At 43.3% G+C, this 19,231-nt stretch overlaps 2 protein-coding genes across 2 annotated transcripts; both read left to right on the top strand.

Moving 5' to 3' along the window:
• The first annotated feature begins 2,495 nt into the window (after positions 1 to 2,495).
• LOC133970480 (BTB/POZ domain-containing protein 17-like) lies at positions 2,496 to 6,537 on the top strand. Its single transcript, XM_062407305.1, has 3 exons — positions 2,496 to 2,699; positions 4,201 to 4,486; positions 4,826 to 6,537. Exons 1-3 carry the CDS (start codon positions 2,606 to 2,608, stop codon positions 5,898 to 5,900), a joined length of 1,455 nt encoding a protein of 484 aa, XP_062263289.1. The 5' UTR covers positions 2,496 to 2,605; the 3' UTR covers positions 5,901 to 6,537.
• An 882-nt stretch (positions 6,538 to 7,419) lies between these two features.
• LOC133971121 (dual specificity mitogen-activated protein kinase kinase 6-like) lies at positions 7,420 to 18,258 on the top strand. Its single transcript, XM_062408350.1, has 12 exons — positions 7,420 to 7,768; positions 12,045 to 12,114; positions 12,681 to 12,729; positions 12,814 to 12,927; positions 13,186 to 13,305; positions 13,393 to 13,509; positions 14,226 to 14,277; positions 14,394 to 14,521; positions 14,985 to 15,062; positions 15,554 to 15,693; positions 15,950 to 15,995; positions 16,258 to 18,258. The coding sequence occupies exons 1-12, from the start codon at positions 7,750 to 7,752 to the stop codon at positions 16,333 to 16,335; spliced, it is 1,011 nt and encodes a 336-aa protein (XP_062264334.1). The 5' UTR covers positions 7,420 to 7,749; the 3' UTR covers positions 16,336 to 18,258.
• Positions 18,259 to 19,231: the final 973 nt, after the last annotated feature.

The raw sequence follows: 19,231 nt of genomic DNA, 5'->3' as shown, positions 1-19,231 counted from the left end.
ACGGGACAGAGCGTGAAGCTCACCTAGTCCACTTGGGTGAAAAGCCAACAACAAACTTATTTACAAAAGTCGTCGACACACGAGTAAACTGTCCCTCTTTTCGCTTGATCGCTGCGCACCTGTTGAGTCTCGAGGCACTGGGTGGTCCCCGATAAGTTCTCACCGGGGGCTGCAAAGTAAGTGATTATTGGTTCCATGCCGATTTATTTCCTTACGAATTGTTGGGTGGGGGGACATTTTGCAGCGCGGACCTTTCCCCAAAACACATTTACTGGAGAACAAGTGTTACCTTAACCTCCCCGAGGCCAGCATCGCGGCTCCGGACCGTAGTTGGCAGCTCACTGGTTATTTGGCTCGCTGACTGGTAACGAGCCATCCGGACCACTCCGTGAAAAAGGAGGATGAGACGTTTCTTTCCCTCTTAACGGCGCCACTTTATTTTCTCGCTGTACAGCAGCAGCATCACTCCCACCACGCTGTCAGTGGTCATTCACTTTATGTTGTTCACACATTTTAACTCCTTTTCCCAAAGGTATGGATTCTCACAGTTTGAGAATCCATACATTTTTAAGACCTGGCCGAATCAAATTTAAGACCTTTTTTAAGACTTTTTAAGGCCTAAAATTTCGATTATTAAATTTAAGACTTTTTAAGACCTCGCGGGAACCCTGTGTTAATTACCTTTTGCGGACATGGTCAAGTTGGACACGAGAGCATTTTAAGCTAGGTATTCACTCGGCCCCGTTAGCCGTTTTTAGTTCGGTGTTAAGATACAAAACCCGATCAAATACGGGGGCGAGCAACACAATGTTCTTCATAAACACAATTTCTGTTGAAATGTCAACATAAAAAGTGGGTTAATATATGAAAATAAGAAACTTACCGCGGCCACTCGACGGGGAGAACATGGCGGTTGGAAAAATCTTGGCGGTTGATCTCATCGGTTTGAAGGATGACGAGGTGGGCGGGGCTTTACAGAGTCAAATCGACACGGCGCCTTGTAACTCAGCAAATTTTCACCAACACTAGGGGGCATTCTACTCAATCTGTTGTTGTAATAACTCTTAAGTTAATGCTACTAGTGCTGACAATAACAATTTTAACACACAACAAGCTGAAACATTGCTAGCAAGCCTATTGTGTTACTGATGTACTCACCACACCATGGCAGGTTCAGAGGACCACATGTGAGTGCTGCAAGCTAGCTTAGTTGCATTGCTAACAAGTCAGAGTTAGTTTAAAGACAGCAAAAGTAAGCAAATAATACCAATCAAATAAAGTGTATATGAATTTACCGTGTGATTTGCGCATAAAATGCCGGATTTAAATGGATAATCTACAAACACCATGCAGGTCCACAGATTGCTTCTTGTAGTTGCATTCACATGTATCTCCAATAGAAAAACAGTAGAGCTCTGTAATAATGGGATCTCTCCAGGGTTGATTCAAGCATCTGCCCCAGAATGCAATGGGGTTTACGGTAAACTGCAGTATTTTTAGACAACAAGTAAACCACCAATACATATTTCCCAGAATGCACTGTTTTCTACAGAACATTACCGTTTTAATGGAAAACTGTTTGTTACTGTGATAATTTGGCCGTTTTCTTACAGCAATTTGTTACAGTGTGGGCCTTGGGCTCACTTTGAGTCAGAACAGCATTTCATATTGATTATCATAGCTCTGAGGTTAGTCTGTTCCCTACCAACAGCAACATTAGCTCCATGCATATCCAGCAGGAAATGCTCTGTATTTTGCACAATCTTCTGCACTGTGTGAAGTTTGTAGTCACACAACTGCTCTTTCGTGGCACCTACAAAATTGTTTTTTTCACAGGGGAAGCAAAAAATATTACAATTCAAATCTCATTAAACGATATGATAATATTGAATCCTGATTGGCAGTTGAGCTTTATAAATAGGGCTCGTCTTAAATTTAGTGGACCTTGCATCAGTGGAATTATCCTCCCATTACTTTGATTAAGATGCCGAGAAATAAGACGATGAGAAATAATTACTGTCAGATAAAAAACTGGATTTTGAAATTTGATTGACTGCGGTATAGGTCATACATATCAGCACTTCAATTACTTTTGGCAGATAGTCTCAGTGGCAACCTCCTTTAATTAAGCTGTAATTAATAGATTAGCTAAACGGCACTGATTGTACTTAGCGTAGATTTCATAAACAAAATGTTGCCGTTCAGAGAAGTGTAGCATTCTGAGTTCCATTTGAACATGAAACAGTGTTAATATTGATTGTTGATAGTGCGTCACCCCCCTGACTTTTAAACTAAAACAAAATAAAAAAACAAAACAACCATTAAGCCGCTGATCGATTCCATGTATCATCCAAAAAGGGGAGAAATTCTAAAATCAAAGCTGTCGCTATAGCAACGCCCCTGCCAAATTCCACCAATCAATGGAGTCTGTGGGGTTGCGAGATGCGCATGGGAAAGGCCGGCGTCCTACATAAAGAGTGCGGGACAGGGAGCCGGGCGGCACAAGAGGGGCAACGCACCTTTCTCACACGACCGAGGAACAGCAGCGAGAGGACGGGTCAGGAAAGAGTGGCACTGAGAAAGGAAGAGGAATAGCTGAGAAGATATGGTGCGCTCATCTGAACAAGGGATCCCTGCCTGGGTCTATGTTGGCACCCTGTTCTTTTTCATCAACTTCCACTCAGTCACGGTTACAGGGGGTAAGATATAAATAAAACAGCATGACTGGTTAAATTGTTTTGCTTTGGAAGAGTCAACCCACTTTTATTTATTTTGTATCTTTTTGTAAATAACCCAATTTGTGAGTGGAAGCTGCATTGTTCTATTTCAGTCCAGCTTCCCTCATACCGTCAGTGGGTAGTAGGGCACAGCATGAATGTGTGGCTCTCACTCAGCCTCGGGGTAGGGGATGGATATTCATCTATTCTACTCATCCTGTCCTCATCTATCTGTCTGCTGGGTGCAGGCATAGACAGGCGAGTGCATTTGCTGCCTGGCTTAGTGCCGGTTCAGTGCACTACAAACACTGAGGGGGAGCTTTTCTTACTCCTAAGAAGATCTGACTTTGGCTGAATTCGACCAAAGCTTTGGGGCCACATTCCTTTGCTGTCACATTAGATTTCATTGGAAATTCCCTTTGAGCACAGATTCATCTGACCCAAGATATTTGGGGAACTGTGTATAAAATGTTCCATTTAATGTTTTCATTTCTTCTCAGCTTGAGTGAATGACACAGGGGAATCATTCTTCATACATTGTTTTCATTGTTGGTCTGTGTCGACTTTAAAGTGAAACTGTTTTTGTTTTGTTTGCTTAAAGTATCAAGTGTAGAACATTTCTTCAAAGATTGTTTTGTTCTCCAGTTATAATTAATTTGTGCCACAATAATTTTTCCGTACACACTACCACTATCTCAGTCCTGCTCAACTGACTCAGGGTGCTGGCTGACTGTATGGAAAAAGGTGACTTTGAAGTTGGGGCACTTCATTGTGGTGGGGAAATGAAGACTGTGAGGCATCCCGGGGAGCCGAGTGTGCTCCCCCTGTGTCTCATTAAACCCCCAGTAACAGGCCAGCAAAGCTGCTGATGGCTGTGGCAGTGCGGAATTGAAACAGCAGCTTGTAATACTGAGTCTTTCATGTTTAGATTCTCCAGTAAGTACCACTTGTACTTAAACTCAAGAGCGCCCATACAAGCAGCAGCCATCTACAATGCTGCGGCAAACTCAGGATCCTTTTTCACAGGCACCTGGTATCGGAGGTTTTCTGAGTCAGCCACCTGGCTTTATGCTCCCTTTCCGTTGTTAATTGAAACCCGAAGAACAGAAGGATTTGCAAGTCTGCATCTTCCGTGACAAACACACACACAGTATTATCAGTTGTGGTTCAGTCCAAGGGTTGGGGAGGGCTTTTCCATTTCTTGCTGAAAAAATCTGTCAAATCTGAGTTTATTGAGCAAATGAAGACAATCTCTGCTGTGAAATCCCAGACAGTAGAGTAAGGTTGATGCAAAAAATAGGGCCATTAGGTATCATTTCTAAATGCAGAAGTGAATAAAGACAATCTTATGAATCCTGAAATAGCTGATTCTCTGGAAAATTGCAATTGCAAGAGAACAAGAAGGATGTCCTTTGCATGTTAACGGTGGTTACAGAGTTTCTGACATTAGTTGTCATTGTCCATGTTCGTGCTCTTTCCGCAGCTGCTCTGAAGCAGGAGGCTGCGTTGGACAGCGGCGCCACGGTGCTGAACAACTCCATGGGTTTGGTGCAGCGCATGGAGACGCTGCTGGCCTTGGGGAATGGCAGTGATGTCAGCCTCCGCGTGCAGACCATCAACACGGACGAGGTGAAGGTGATCCAGGCCCACAGCCTGCTACTCACCCTGCAGAGTGACGTGTTTGAGGATCTGCTGCTCAGCCGCAACACCAGCACTGTGGTTTTGAGGGAGACGCCCGAGTGTGCAGCTGTCTTTGACAAGTTCATCAGGTGAGGGTGACTCACGGCGGAACCATTTGCTTGGAGCTAATGAGTTTTTCTTGAACAAAAACATTCCAGAAACTGAATGCAGATGCCTTTGGATTTGCCACAGGTAAAGAAGTTAAAGGTCTCTACCTGCCATTTTGCTTCGCTTCCTTCTATTTGGAGAAGTGGGATGCTCCACCCTGCGAATTATTCTAAATTTACACCTGCTGTTTGAGGCTCAGTCGAATATCGGACAGTGTGGGTTTTTCCAGTGACTCAGAGCACATAGCTTCTCAATACACTGAGCTTTTGTATCAGTTTTTCATTTTAAGATGACTAACTCAGGTTGTTTCTCTCTTGCAGGTATCTGTACTGTGGTGACATCTCACTGCGGCTAGATCAGGCCATCTCTCTGCATAAGCTGGCCAGCAAGTATCATGTGTGGGGCTTGCAGCAGGGTCTGACCCAATATATGACCCAGCATCTCTCTAGTGACTCCCCAACGGGTCATGTGGTCGGTTGGTACAACTACGCACAACAAATCGGGGACCTGGCCCTGCGGGACAGCTGCCTGCAGTACCTGTCCTGGAACCTATCTTCTGTGCTGCAGAGCGGGGAATGGGGTTCCATCAGTGAAGACCTGCTCCTCTCCTTGCTCCAGCGCTCTGACCTAATTTTGCAGAGTGAGCTGGAGCTTTACGAGGCCCTGGAGGCCTGGATTAGCCAGAACCAGCCCATCAGTTCGACAGTGGAGAGTGCCCTTAAGGCTGTTCGGTATGGCATGATCCCACCCCAGCACCTCTTCCGTCTTCAGAGGCAATCGGCCCTCATGCTCAAATATTACGAGTCCATCCGCGATCTCCTCTACCTGGCATTCCAATTTCACGCCGCCTCGCCTATCCAGCTGGCCAAGTACTTTGATGTCAACTGCAGCATTTTCACTCCCCGAAACTACCTGTCCTCCTCCTGGGGTTCCCCTTGGGTCATCAATAACCCCACTCGTGATGACCGCAGTTTCAGCTTCCAGACTCAGCTCGGGCCCAGCGGCCATGACTCCAGTAAGAGGGTGACATGGAACGCCCTCTTCTCCCCTCGCTGGCTCCCGCTCAGTGCCAGGTCAACCTACACTGAGCTGGGCGCTATGCAGCCCACCCGCACAGACGGAGGCCGGCCGCGAATTATTGTAACACCAGCCACCTCCAGTCCAGACTTTGCTGGAGTGAGTTTCCAGAAGACGGTGATTGTAATGGCAAAACAGCAAGGAAAAGTGGTGGTTCGCCACGTCTACAACTTCCACCAAAGCACAGAGGAGGCCGGGGATTTCCTGGTCGACGCTGACCTGCAGCGCCGTGCATCCGAATACCTCATTGACAGCTCCCTCTATCTGCACGTTATTGTAAAACCCCTCTACCATACCCTCCTCGTCGCTAGGAAATGAAGGCAGGAAATTGGCGTGGCCTCATCATCCAACCTCCACCCACACAATCACATTAACATATTCTAAAGTAAAGTGCAGTCATATCACAGGCACGCATGCTTATGTGTCAGGTCTGTGACATCTCCATTGTTATTTAGGTTTTACATTTAGTCGTCTTCCAACTATTTAGCAGGGAGTAGTCTGGTACAATAAAGGAGTCAGAGTTTGACAGCTCAGCTTTGATTATAACATCAGTGGTGGTGGATGGGGGGGGGGATTATTTCATGCATACTAAGTAAACAAAATCACTGTACTGTATCTGTTCAAGTATTTTATTATAGTCTGACTGTTTGTCCCTTGAATGTATTAAATCTGTGTGATGGCAAAAGTACTGTAGAAAATTACTTAAAAATAAACTGTAATGGAAGTTAAATTTAGGCCTTTCACAATTCTGAATTGAAAAATGTGGAATTAAAGTACGGTCCTATTATCAGTATTCCTTTGTGTACAGTAGTTGACTTGTAAGACAGTTGATCCAGTGGTATTTTTTTCAATTATTTACAGTTACACAAGCATTATCTTCTTGCTTTTAAAGCAACTTTAGAAAAGTATGCATTTTCATCCTGAAACCAATAAAATACAATAAAGTAAATATATGTTGTGTCCTCTAATTTATGCAAAATTAATGTATGATCTTTTCACAATTATTTTTGATCATCTCTGCCAGGGAGGTTATATGTTGTGTTATGATACCCCTGTAAATTTGTTTATTGCTTTGTTTATTTGTTTGTGGGATTATGCAAAAGGTACCAATTGATACCGCAAAACTTGGTAAATGGATGCGCCTTTGGTCAAGGTACACATAACATTTTGATGTGGATCCAAATCAGGGATATTTTATTTCAATTTCTTTAACATTGCAAAATAACATTTCCCTTGATTTTTCATGTAACCATTAATGAATGAATCTTTATGAAAAAAGAGAGGCATATTTAGGGAACTGATATTCAAGAGTTTGTGCAATATGTGGCAGATCCAAATAAGAATATGGATCTAGTGGATTTTAATGAGTTATTTATTGAGTAACACATAGACCGTGCAATATTACAGCAGCAACAGTCAAAAGTAGTTATCAGTAAGTATCATGCAATACATAAGTGCAAGGACCTATGTGCAATATGCACAGTGAATGAATTGCACATGAACCATTGTATTGGAAAAGTGGAATGAATATTGCACAGTTAAGATAGTCAAACCTGAGTTAAAGTTCAATCATTATTAATAAAAATGTATTATAATATAATATTATTAATTAATATTATCAATAGTTCTTTGTATAAATATATATTAATAAATAAGTAAGTATTATTTGATAGTATTTCATATTTATATACAGTCTATAGTTAGAATTTATCTTGCTTAGTTCGGAGCAGTCCACAGTTCTGAGAAAAAAGGCGCTCACCCGATCCGAACTCCACCTCCCACGATGCCCGGCGCGTGGCAGGAAGTACGTCATCACGTTGCTTGACTCTTCAGCTGTCAGACTTTGGCCACCCGAAAAAAAAAAGAAGTCCAGGTCTTGTTAGCAAAGTTAACTCGAAGTGTCCGAGCCGCGGAGACTCGATTTAAACTCGTGCATTGATCCGCCGATCGAGCTTTGGACGCGCGAGCCGCAGATCGAAGCGCTGCGCGTGCACGGAGACGAAACGTCGCGTTTTTAATCGCTGCTAGTTTTTCTTTTTTTTTTCTTTTTTGTGTGTGCACGGCAAGCCAGCGATCCTGAGCGGGTGGAAGGGTAGATGCAGGGAGGGAGTAAAAAAAAGGCAAAAGTCTTTGTGCTTCCCTTCCCCCTCATCACAGCAAAGGGGAAATGTCTCTGTCCAAAGGAGGTGAGTGCTTTTTGTTTGGTTTCATCTTCAGCCCCCCCCCACCACCAAACACACTTCTTTTCAAAACTGTATTTTACCAAAAAATAAACAAACATGGAAGTAGTTCTGCTCGCTATGTTTAAAAAAATGTAACCTCGCCAGGTGGAAGGCTGGCATGTGTGAGAGCTGAAGGGGGGGGGAGAAGAAGTAGAAGAAGTAGAAGCTAGCTAGCGTGCGTCCCCGCCGCTCGGTCCCTTCACATCCCCGTGTCTCAGAGGTGGAAGCTAGCGATAGCTTGTCTTTTTAACGGTTAATATATCTGAAGCTAAGGGCTACACTCGCACCGCGTCGTTTTCAAACGCTGGCTAGCTAACTTAGTTTGCGGGCTAATGACGGGAGTGTTGCCGGGGCTGTGATTCTCCACCGAGTCGTCCCGGAGCTGGAAGGGACCGCGCACACGGGAGTTTGTCTCCCCGGGTGGAAGCGACGCAAACTGGGACCACAGGTGTTTGTGTTTCTCGGCCTCATGACTCATCGATCGCGGCGGGTTCTGTTCAGGTTCGACAGAGCCTATCAGCTTCAGTGTACAAATGTGAACTCATACAAGTACGCACAAACATCTGCACAGATTAAAAAAAAGCAAACTTCCCCTTTTCCTTTTGGTATTTTTTATTTTGTAATACCAAGGAACCAGGGCGCCATCACACACTCGGCTTCCGCCTGTCAGTCAGCGAGTGGGTGTTTTGTAATTACTGAATAAAACACACACCTTGGAAAAGTCATGGTCCTTCCTCTGCGTCACACACACACCCACACACTCAGACACACACACAAACACACACACGCACACACGTCTCTCGACACCCTAACCCCCTAACCCTTTGACGACCCTCATTGACATAATGCATTTCCCAACCCCATACCCTAATCTTAACCATCACAACTAAATGCCTAACCTTACCCCAATTCTAACCCTGACCCTAAAACCAAGTCTTGACCCTCAAGCAGTCTTTTGACTTGGTGAAGACCACCCAAAAATGTCCTCACAATGATGGGATTGAACCAAAATTGGCCCTGACAACTGTTGATGGACACGCACACACACACACGCACACACACACACACACACCTCCACCTCCAACATGATGGTGATGATGTCAATTTACATTTCACGTTCACCGCTGCTGTTGTTACACAATCATACTAGCGTTACCATGGTCGGGAGTACACACGGCTTCCTCCGAGCGCTGTGCAGATTGGCTGTGCTGCAGCTCAGGCACTCGCAGCCTTTGGCCTACCGTGGCATGTTTTGACTTGCACCACCAATACCTGGTGCAGCCTCTCTCCTGTTTGTTGACAGCTCGCTGGCTGCAAGCAGACGCTCCATAGCTGCTGCACAGGTTCTGACGCCGCTGATATTGAAATTGTGTGCATATGCGAGGCAAGCCCGAGATGTTTCCGTGGAAGTGCCTTTTTGTATTTGTCTTTTAATGGGTGGAGTGGTTCTAAGTTAGTTGCAGCGCTGCTCATTGTATTGCCGAGGCATGTTCGGAGATTGGGTTCTCCCTCACAGCGCTGATAGGGTAGCGTGGAAGATTATCTGTGCATGAGTCATCGTTGTCTGTATAAGGACCCACACTCTGAGCTCCCGAGCTTCCTGATGGTGACTTGCCACACAGCTATTGGCACTTTGATCCAATGCACAATCCAGAAATTCTTGTTCCCATTATGTACATGCACTACTGCACCATGGGTACTTTCCACTGAACATCTTTGGTTTTCTATGTATGACTGCATTTCCTGTTAAAGTGCACCAGTTCACTGCTAACACGGCAGCAAAAACTATTAATCTGATGAAGACGCCATAATCAGAATAGTGAATTGCTCAGGAGAGGGCTGTAAAGTGGAGCTGGCCTCGGCTGGCCTGAACAGGGACAGTGAGCTCCAAACGGGCCAAGTGAAGTGACATCATATTTCCCAAAGGGATCCTGACAGTTGTTGTGTTTTCAGCGGATGGGTCCAGTCTGACTGGCCATGAGTCATATCCCACCCCACAGCCCTGGCTACAGGGTCACTGCACACACCACCCACTGGCTCCCCGAACAGGACTGCTTCCTGAGAGGGCCAAACACTTATACTGTTAGATATAAGGTGGACAATCTGCAGTTTATTTTCTGCAGGAGAAAGGGATTGTTAAATATGTCAACTGTGTCATGTGTAGGATGCTTTTCAACTGCACCACCGTGTTTGTGCTCTTCATTTGTCTTGTTGCATGAACCAAACATTGTCCTGTGATGGCTTTGAGTGCTCAATGCTCATTTACTTTATCCCAAGATGAGGAACTGCAAACCATTTTTTTTGGTTCAGCATGTGTGAGTAAATCACACTTCAATCTCTACCAAGCAGAACTATCATAGTTTGTCCAGACACCGTAGGCCTATTTTAGGGCTGCAACACAAAATGGATCTGTCTGATGTTTTCAGTGGTCGGCCACGGAATCTAAAAACTTCACTTCCCTTCCAGCTTCATCTAGCTGAGGAGGGGTTTACCCAATCATACTTCCTCCAGACTGGAGCTGTGTGAGTCACTCATTCATAAATACAAGCCCACAGAAATAGTGACAGTTTATTTCTTTTTTCTTTTTGCTAGTTTTATCTGTGCATTTAGCCAGTTTCTCTGAACTGGAGTAGAATCATTACAATTCTTGCTTTGATCCTCGTTTGCAGCAAGAACAGAAGATAACCAGTTGGGACCAAATTGTTTTTCATCATATAATCCCAGTGAACATCTGACCAGGTCCTAGCACACGCAGACTCAGGTCAAGAAAAGTGTTTTATGTTTTTCCTGTTGACCTTGCAACACGAGCAAACATGCTGAACACAAATGTTCATGTCAGGGAGGGTTGGGATGTTTTTTCCCCTGTTATTGCTCGTAAGCCCGGTAGCTGTGTCATTCTGGCAGAGACTCCCGGCCCCTGGTGGGAAGTCCCGAAGGCTGCTGGTAAACTGTGTTTATGAATGGACTGCTGTCACTGACTTAACACAGAAATATCCTGGAGCTGCACAGTTTACAGCAGACATTCAGAATGTGAGGGCTGCTAAACTGAGACAATACAGGAAAAAATATTGATAAATTATTTTCCAGCTTAAAGGGGACAGATTATGAAAATTCTTCTTTTGTAGTACTTCTACATGTTAATTTGGGTATCTGGCATGTCTACCGTCCCAAAAACTCTGGAAAAAAACAACTCCCGCCATTTGTTGTGGTTCCTCTGTCAGAAATGATACGCTAGAGTGCGTTGAATGGGATTACGACCGAAATAAACGTCATAGTCACACCATGCCCATGTAGGGAGTCTCGCTACATGGCCTTGGATGAGTGAGCTAACGCTAGCCGGGCCCAGCTCCCTAGGGGCTCCCCCCGGCTGGGGGAGCCTGGCTATCCCAAGCTAGGGGAGCCCGGCTACCCCCGGCTAGCGTTAGCTAACAAGCTAACCGGGCCGGTGGAGCCCGGCTAGCGTTAGCTCGCTGCTGCTACCCGTCAGACATTTAAGTGGCCACATAAACAAGGGACCCCCGGGACACCTCCAAACGTTGACTCAACAGTGTGGAAGGATGCTGCTGCTGCGCCAGCTCAAGCTCCCACTGCAGGGCTGCGGGGAGCTCTCGCAGCCAGGCTCACCGGGGGTGAGGGGGGCTGGGAACTCAAAACAGGTCAATCTGAGGAGGGCTGTTTTAGACGGGGTAAAAAGGTGCTGTTTTAAATGATCCTTGTGGTATTTTGACCAAAATATGTTACAGACATTTCATTAAGACCCCAAGGAACCATATCAACTGTGATAAAATGGGCACAATATGTCCCCTTTAAAATAAAAAAAAATATGACAGGACAAAGCCCCCACCAAAGCATTTGAGTCATCATACCGATGTTGATTAGTCACTCAGTCCAGCTCCTCTGTGTTGTTGGGCCTCAGCTTTGAGTACACCTAATCTCCAGTGAGATAACAGATCATTTGGTGTGGTTTGTGTTAGTGGAAACTCCAAATTGACTGCAACCTTGAAAACACTCCTTACTACGAGAATAGAATACAATATATCAATAGGCCAATATGGACACTTAGTTGGCACTGATTGGTCTGATTCAGAAGCCTTTGTTTTTAATTCGGACTAATGTTGCATATGTAGATGTGGAGTTACTTTGCCTCGGTCCGACAAAACACTGCAAATTATACTCGCTTGTTGTAGCTTTACTGATTGGGTCTGAGATTGTTATGGTGTTCTGTGTTCTTGTCTTTAAGGGAAGAAGAAGAACCCTGGGCTGAAGCTCGCCAAAGAAGTGTTTGCCCAGCCCCCACCAGCAGCACCAGCGTAAGCCTCCTTTTAGTTTTTTTACAATGGCAGCCATACCATCCTTAGAGAGTTGCAAAATTAGGGTCTCACTGACACACTGGCTGGTTCAATTTATAAGCTTATATTAGGTCATCACAGATACAGCAGTGGTGGTGTTTATATCAGACTGTAAGGAAGAATAAACCTAATATTTGATAAAAATGTCATATTTTAGCAAATATCTTTCCTCCACTCCACTATCATATGGGCTTCATGGTCCTTCTTTACATTTCCTTAATGCAGGTTAACACATTTTAAACACACCAGGTCACAATTACATGAGGTACATATTAACACTTTATCCAAACTTTTATAGCATTCATTTAATTTTGAGGATGCAGCACTGTCTCGCCCTCCATTTTATAACTCCTCTTTCAGATGCACAGCTGCATGGATTCAAAGAGAGTGACACCCTGCCAATAATTGATTTATAGTCCTCTAATAAACATGCACAGATTCTCTCAGCATATGCATATTCCATAAGGGAGTGAATTATTGTTTGCTTTTATCACAGGTAGTTTAATTGTTTTGCCGTCTCTCTGCAGGGCCCCTCGAGATCTTGACTCTAAAGCTTGCGTCACAATTGGAGATCAGGTAAAGCTGGCTCTCATTTCCTACTCTACTATTTGGCCGAGCTGAATCCATACTTTAATGTAATGTATGCCTCCTCCTGTGCAGAACTTCGTGGTGAAGGCAGATGACTTGGAGCAGATTTCGGAGCTGGGAAGGGGAGCGTATGGTGTGGTGGACAAGATGAAACATGTGCCCAGTGGTGTTATCATGGCTGTCAAGGTAGGGTGCTAGGCTGCCACTCCGGTTACATGATTTGGCATCTGTGTACATGCACCATGCTTTTTATAAATAGAAGCCTCACAGATTTATTCAGGATATGAGCTCATCCTGTAAATATTCAGCTCAGATCGGTTAAATCTGTGACATGTTATATTAAGAGAGGGGTGCAGGGCTATAGGGTTATATACTGAACACCATTTGATTCAAGCTACATGTGCCTGTGATGACACAGCCCATCTGTGATGTTTGTGTTACTAGAGAATTCGTGCCACAGTCAACAGTCTGGAGCAGAAGAGACTCCTGATGGACCTGGACATTTCTATGAGGACAGTTGACTGCTTCTTCACTGTGACCTTCTATGGCGCCCTCTTCAGAGAGGTGAGGACAATATTTTTATATAAATCATCTGTGACTGCTGTGTCTTAATCTTGTTTCTTAAATTTTGGCACTTTTTTTGGTATCCAGGGGGATGTGTGGATCTGTATGGAGCTAATGGACACGTCTCTGGACAAGTTCTATAAGAATGTTATTGAGAAAGGCAAAACCATCCCTGAGGACATCTTGGGAAAGATCACAGTAGCAGTACGTACTGTCCCTAAGATATCCAGTGTGTTAACATGATTTATAAAGTAAAGGTCTTCAACCTTTTTCTGGAGTCTTGTTCTCTATGAGAAGTACAAATGTATGGGTTATCTGTAGTTAGTCATTTACTGGCGAACAACACCCAGGTGCAGTGAATTTCTGGGGTCTTGTTGTCACAGTGAGGTTGTCAGGCAACCTGTTATATAGTCTGGATGAAGTCCTGGGCTTATGAAAAAACTATGACTCGCAAAGAAAGTGTTGCATCACGTAATTACCACTAAATGCACAAACACTTTAGTGTTCGTATACAGATTACATATTAAACATTTAAGAAATTTTCTTACGTAATTCTCAGAAAGAAAACAATTATTTACAATTGTAGTTCGCCAAATCTACAACAATTTCTTGGTAAATGTTAAATATTATCATCATTAATATTTAAAATAATAAGGCACGATTCTGCTTTACATTTTTAATACATTTTAATATATATATATTTTTTTTTTACTGCAGTTTTGTTATTAAACAGTCATTAATTTGACTCCAGGAAATCCACAGTGCCAAACCCAACCAACGATAGACCACAGATAATTAATTTATGTTAATGTAAACGCTCATTGGTTTCACTGGGATAGCATCTGTGGCATCAGTTCATGTGATCATCTTTTCAGCGGAGTTCAGTCTTTTTCCTGAAATGTTCTTCTACTACTCCACAGATTGTCAAGGCATTAGAGCATCTGCACAATAACCTGTCAGTGATACACAGAGGTGAGCAGATAAAATCTTCAGTGGTTACTCTTTTCAGGTCGCTGATGCTTCTCATAGTTGGTTTCCTTTCTTCTCTCTCTCTCTCTCATGATCCTCCCAACATTGTCTCTTTCCAGATGTGAAACCCTCCAATGTGCTGATCAACACGCAGGGCCAAGTTAAAATGTGCGACTTTGGCATCAGTGGTCACCTGGTGGACTCCGTGGCCAAAACACTGGACGCAGGCTGCAAGCCCTACATGGCGGTGAGTTGGGACCTGGGGAAATCGGGGAGAAGATATCTGGTACCGGCATGCTGAGATTTAAGGACATGGAAATGTATGGCAGGATTAGAACTCTTATTGAGGCCTGGCCAATGTTGATCATCAGCTGGAGTAAAGGCAAAAGTCCACAGGCCTGTAGCTGTGATCGTTTTGAAATCTGGATCCCAGACTAATGTTTATCAGGCTTCTACTGACATCTTGTCTGGAACGCAAGATCACAAAAACCAAAAATATATTGGGACTGACAATTTTTTTTTTTCACCAAAGTATTCTCCTCTTTACGTGGCTTTTTAATTCTTGACTAGATTTAATTCAAGGTAGAGAGTAACCGTGCTTTTATCGAATGTGATTTTTAGAATTTTAATTCCTTTTTTTGTATTTTAATATTTTACTTATTTACAGCTATTATCGATGTTGTTGGTATTTATCTATATTTCCATTTCAGCCCGAGCGGATCAATCCTGACCTCAACCAGAAAGGCTACAGCGTCAAATCAGACGTATGGAGTCTTGGTATCACTATGGTGAGTAGTGATGGATTGTTGTATTGAACTCTTTTACTTACTTAGTTAGTGCGGTTTTCAGGGAATTAATTTACTCAGGGAATTAATTTGACTATTAATTAACGTTATTGCTGCTCACCTCAAGACTAAAACTGCTCTTTTATCTGATTTAAACATTAATAGACAATTTCTTCTACAAAAGTAAGGCTTCAAAGTGAGTTCACTGTGTTACTATCATATATTACATTTGATAATAGCCACCTTAATATACATAATTATATGACAATTGTATGACCAAAGATGGTTGCCAGAAGCACAAATATACAAACCTAATTAAGCTACACATAAAAAAGGTAAGAGTTAATACTTCTCTGAAATGTCTACAATGGTTTGAGTTGCAGCAAACATTTATCATTATAGATAAATACAGTACTCTGTAGTATTTCCGTCATGAAATTCAAGTTCCTACATGTATGATTGCCGTTAAAGCAGCTTCCTCCTGTCTATTCTAGATTGAGCTGGCCATTTTGAAATTCCCCTACGACTCATGGGGCACACCGTTCCAGCAACTCAAACAGGTGGTAGACGAGCCGTCTCCACAGCTGCCTGCTGACCGCTTCTCTCCAGACTTTGTAGATTTCATCTCCCAGTGGTAAGTGAGCCTCACGCTCGATGACGATGGTCAATGATCTGTTGCAAAAAGAAAATGCTAAAGTAGCTGTCATGACCAGCAGGGGTCAGTGTCTGCTCTGTTTTTACTGACTGAAGTGGCTAAAGTACATTAGAGCTGCAGTTAAGCTTCAGATGATTTCCATGTATTTATCAATTTCTAATCCCTTTTTTATATCAAGCAATGATGTATTTAAATGCTCTTTTTCTCTCTTGAATTAATCTTTTTGTTTTTACAGCTTAAGAAAGAAGCCAAATGAGAGACCAGCTTATACAGAATTAATGGTTTGTGATTTTTCTTATTTTAATTTCATTTTCAACACCAACAGGTGTGATTATAAATGATGGCGCTTTTCACCATTAATCTCCCCGCTGTTATGGTCAGTGTGGCCAGGTTCTTGCTTTTGCCCACAAGAGGCCAGTCTTGCCCACTAACCCACCAACACTTAGATGATGTTTCACAAGTAAATAACAGCACAGGTGTCTTTTAAAACATTGTTACTCAAGAGCATGTTTCTAACTCCGTTCTTTCCTCCTTTTGATGCAGCAACATCCATTTCTCACCCTTCATGACGCCAAAGAGACAGATGTGGCCAGTTTTGTCAAGGTCATCCTGGACGACTGATGGGCCAGGATGCCCCCCCCCCCCCCCCCCCCCCCAGGCTCCACCCCATCAGGGTAGGCGGGACCTCTCAACAAACGAACCAATGGCCTATACTTATTTTAAACCTCACTGGAATGACCGACTCACATGCACCTACACGCAACAGGCGGGTGGGGATGGGGGCGACCCAAAGACTGACAGCAGCCCAGAAGCACTGGAGTGGGAGGGTGGCGGTAACATGAACGTATACGGTCAACTGGAGAGGTTCAATTCCCTCCCCCACGCCTCCCGTGTGCGCAGTTATCCAACATGGCAAATATGAACCGAACCTGATTTATTGGTTGTGTCTTGTTTTTTTTTCCTTTCTCTTTTCAGAATGAACAGAACCAGACATTATCTTGACAAATAATGTATGAAAAATTTGAATCTCATCTGCAAAACCAACAGTTAATGTGTATGTTGTTGCATATTGAAAGCTATATTTGCATATGCGTTTGTATGTTTTCTCATTACACAGAGTTTTGATACTGTATATCGTTGACAAGTGTGAATTTTACCAGACTCTAAGGCCTTATTTGATGACGCAGTTCTGCCCCGAGGCGATTGGTCAGTGTACAGGGCTGCAGTTGCCATGGGCCGGGCCGTCGGAGGCTCCATGGCGGCGACAAAACGTAAGAAATGTCAAAGGTCACATTCTGGGCAAGAGGAGTTGCAAATCATTCCTAGATGGCTTGGCGGTGCGAGGCAGGAATGTAAAGCATCTCATAGAATCAGTGAATCCTGGATGTAGTAACCCTCCATGGAGTGACCCCTCAGTACTCTTCTTTCTTGGGTATTAAAGAGCAGGCTCCGTCGTTACTGCCTGTAAGTATCTGGGGGTTGCCTAATCAAGCTCACAGCTTTAGCCTATGTCTTCGTGCCATTTTCCTATTACTTTGAATTTTTTCCTCTTATTTTGGACTCATTCTGGCCTTCATTTTTATTTTATTTCGGCAACATTTACACTTATTAATCCTTTTGCTTACATATCTCATTTCTGGAATCTGCATAGTCTTTACATATGAGGCACTTATTGTTTTCCTTTTTTTTTTTTCCAGAGACCTTAATATGCCTTACACATTCAGTATGGTAGGGATATAATTTATGCGTTGTAGATGTAAATACTATACCTATACTTTTTTTTTTTTTTTTTCATGTAACATGGCACTGTCCCAATCCTGGCAGTGTAGATGAATGGTGGAATGGTTGGTAGTAGTTAGTTTTAATCCAGCTTGAGGCGTGTTCACAAACACACATGACTGTCGTGCGCCTGCTTTGGACAGACGTCGCTGTTTGGCTCCACAGGTTTCTGTGCTCCCCTTCTTGAGGAGTCGACCCCCCCCTTCAGCTGAGCAGGTCACACTCTCTTCGAGTGCTGGACCCAGAGCCTCTTTTCAGTTCAATAGGGGGCGGCCCTTATCTCCCCTGTCAGACCATGCTATGCAGAGCCCCCTGGACTCAACAAGAAGCCCTTATCCCCACTCCAAGTGTTCAGAGACTGTGATGATGATGGTGATGATAGTAATGATAATTGCTGTGCCTCTGCGCATGGCTAGAACTCATTGCCTCTCTGGTTTACACTGTAGTGCGACCTTTATCAAAATTCAGTGAGTTAGGAGTATTTATGATTGTGAATAATAAGGGAAAGTAAGCAACACCACAAAGAAGCTGCTGTTTTTTTTTTTCAATACAATTTTTCTTTTGTTGCTTCTTTTGTTGGTTGGCCTTTGGATGGCCGTTCCCTTGGTGTGTAAAAGTGAGTTTTTACGCTGATCACAATGAGAACGGAACACTTGCTCTACCTCTTACTCCTTCACTCTATTTGCCACCTTTTTATTGGGTGGGAATGACAAACTTGAACTATGGGGAAAAACAAAAAATAAATAAAGGCTTTATTGTTCAGTATGTCTGTTTAATAGCATTCGTGTCATGATTTCTTCAGGCTCCGCAGTTAAGTAGTTTGTGTGGTAAATTCACAAACGATATACTGTTAATAGTCCCTGTCAAATGAATAGTTAACTCCTTATTTTATTTTAATCCTTTTTTGTGAAACTACAGTTCCTAACTTTTAGGAATTTACTCTCAAGGGAATTTAAGATTAAATCAAATTCATGATATAAATATATATAAAGATATAAAGAGTTGGTATAAACTAATGGTCTTGAGCTGGAGTTCCAAGGGCAAGACGGGATGTGTACTTGCATGGTCAGTTTTGGTCTTATAATTCTTTATTCCACTGATGGACCCACTTACATACCTATTCCTGCAATCGCACTGTAATCAAGATGAGACACTGGAGCTGGTTGATGCAGCTGATAAAAAACACCTCTTTGGTTTTCCACCCACAGCAGCCTCCCACTCTCTCACCTGTCAGTTAGACTGTTTTCCATCCTCCCACATGTGATACTGTAAAGATGCTATTATGTAATGAAAGACTAATTGAAGCAAGAGATGGAAATGGTACAACTGACCTCAGTGCATGTACCCTGAGCTGTATAGTAACTTAAACTCACCTGCCAAGAAAGTTAAAACTTCAGCTTCTGCAGTTATGCGTCTGAATTGTGGTCGGAAAAAAAGGTTTGCATAAAAGGATCCACAACAGTCAAATGTCACAGTTTTAAGTGCAGCTCATTTCCAGATCCAATTAGCACAATTAATGTTTGTAGTGCGTCTGTTGCAAGCAATATTCCAGTTTCTATGTGTGTAAACACCCTTATGTAAGTGCACAGAAGTGGACGCACACTGTTTGACAGGTCGTGATTCTTCTGGATGTGTGATGAATGGAGAGAAGAGGCTCATTTTGATGGCACTTTCTGAGTGCTTTTTTTATGCCATGAACAACAGACCACTCCGCTCCGAGTGTGTCAGTCAAAGGACC

Source organism: Platichthys flesus, chromosome 16, assembly GCF_949316205.1.
Source record: "Platichthys flesus chromosome 16, fPlaFle2.1, whole genome shotgun sequence".
In the NCBI taxonomy this organism is placed as follows: domain Eukaryota; kingdom Metazoa; phylum Chordata; class Actinopteri; order Pleuronectiformes; family Pleuronectidae; genus Platichthys; species Platichthys flesus.
Note: the sequence above shows the minus strand (reverse complement) of the source record. Positions and strands in the feature narration are given on the sequence as shown.

What these genes read in the sequence shown, in the direction of transcription:
- LOC133970480 (XM_062407305.1), top strand. Translation starts at nt 2,606, where the DNA reads ATGGTGCGCTCATCTGAACAAGGGATCCCTGCCTGGGTCTATGTTGGC. An exon ending in CTCAGTCACGGTTACAGGGG is followed by an intron (nt 2,700 to 4,200) that starts GTAAGATATAAA and finishes CTCTTTCCGCAG; the next exon opens with CTGCTCTGAAGCAGGAGGCT. An exon ending in GTCTTTGACAAGTTCATCAG is followed by an intron (nt 4,487 to 4,825) that starts GTGAGGGTGACT and finishes TCTCTCTTGCAG; the next exon opens with GTATCTGTACTGTGGTGACA.
- LOC133971121 (XM_062408350.1), top strand. An exon ending in ATGGCGCCCTCTTCAGAGAG is followed by an intron (nt 13,306 to 13,392) that starts GTGAGGACAATA and finishes TTTGGTATCCAG; the next exon opens with GGGGATGTGTGGATCTGTAT. An exon ending in CAGCTTATACAGAATTAATG is followed by an intron (nt 15,996 to 16,257) that starts GTTTGTGATTTT and finishes CTTTTGATGCAG; the next exon opens with CAACATCCATTTCTCACCCT.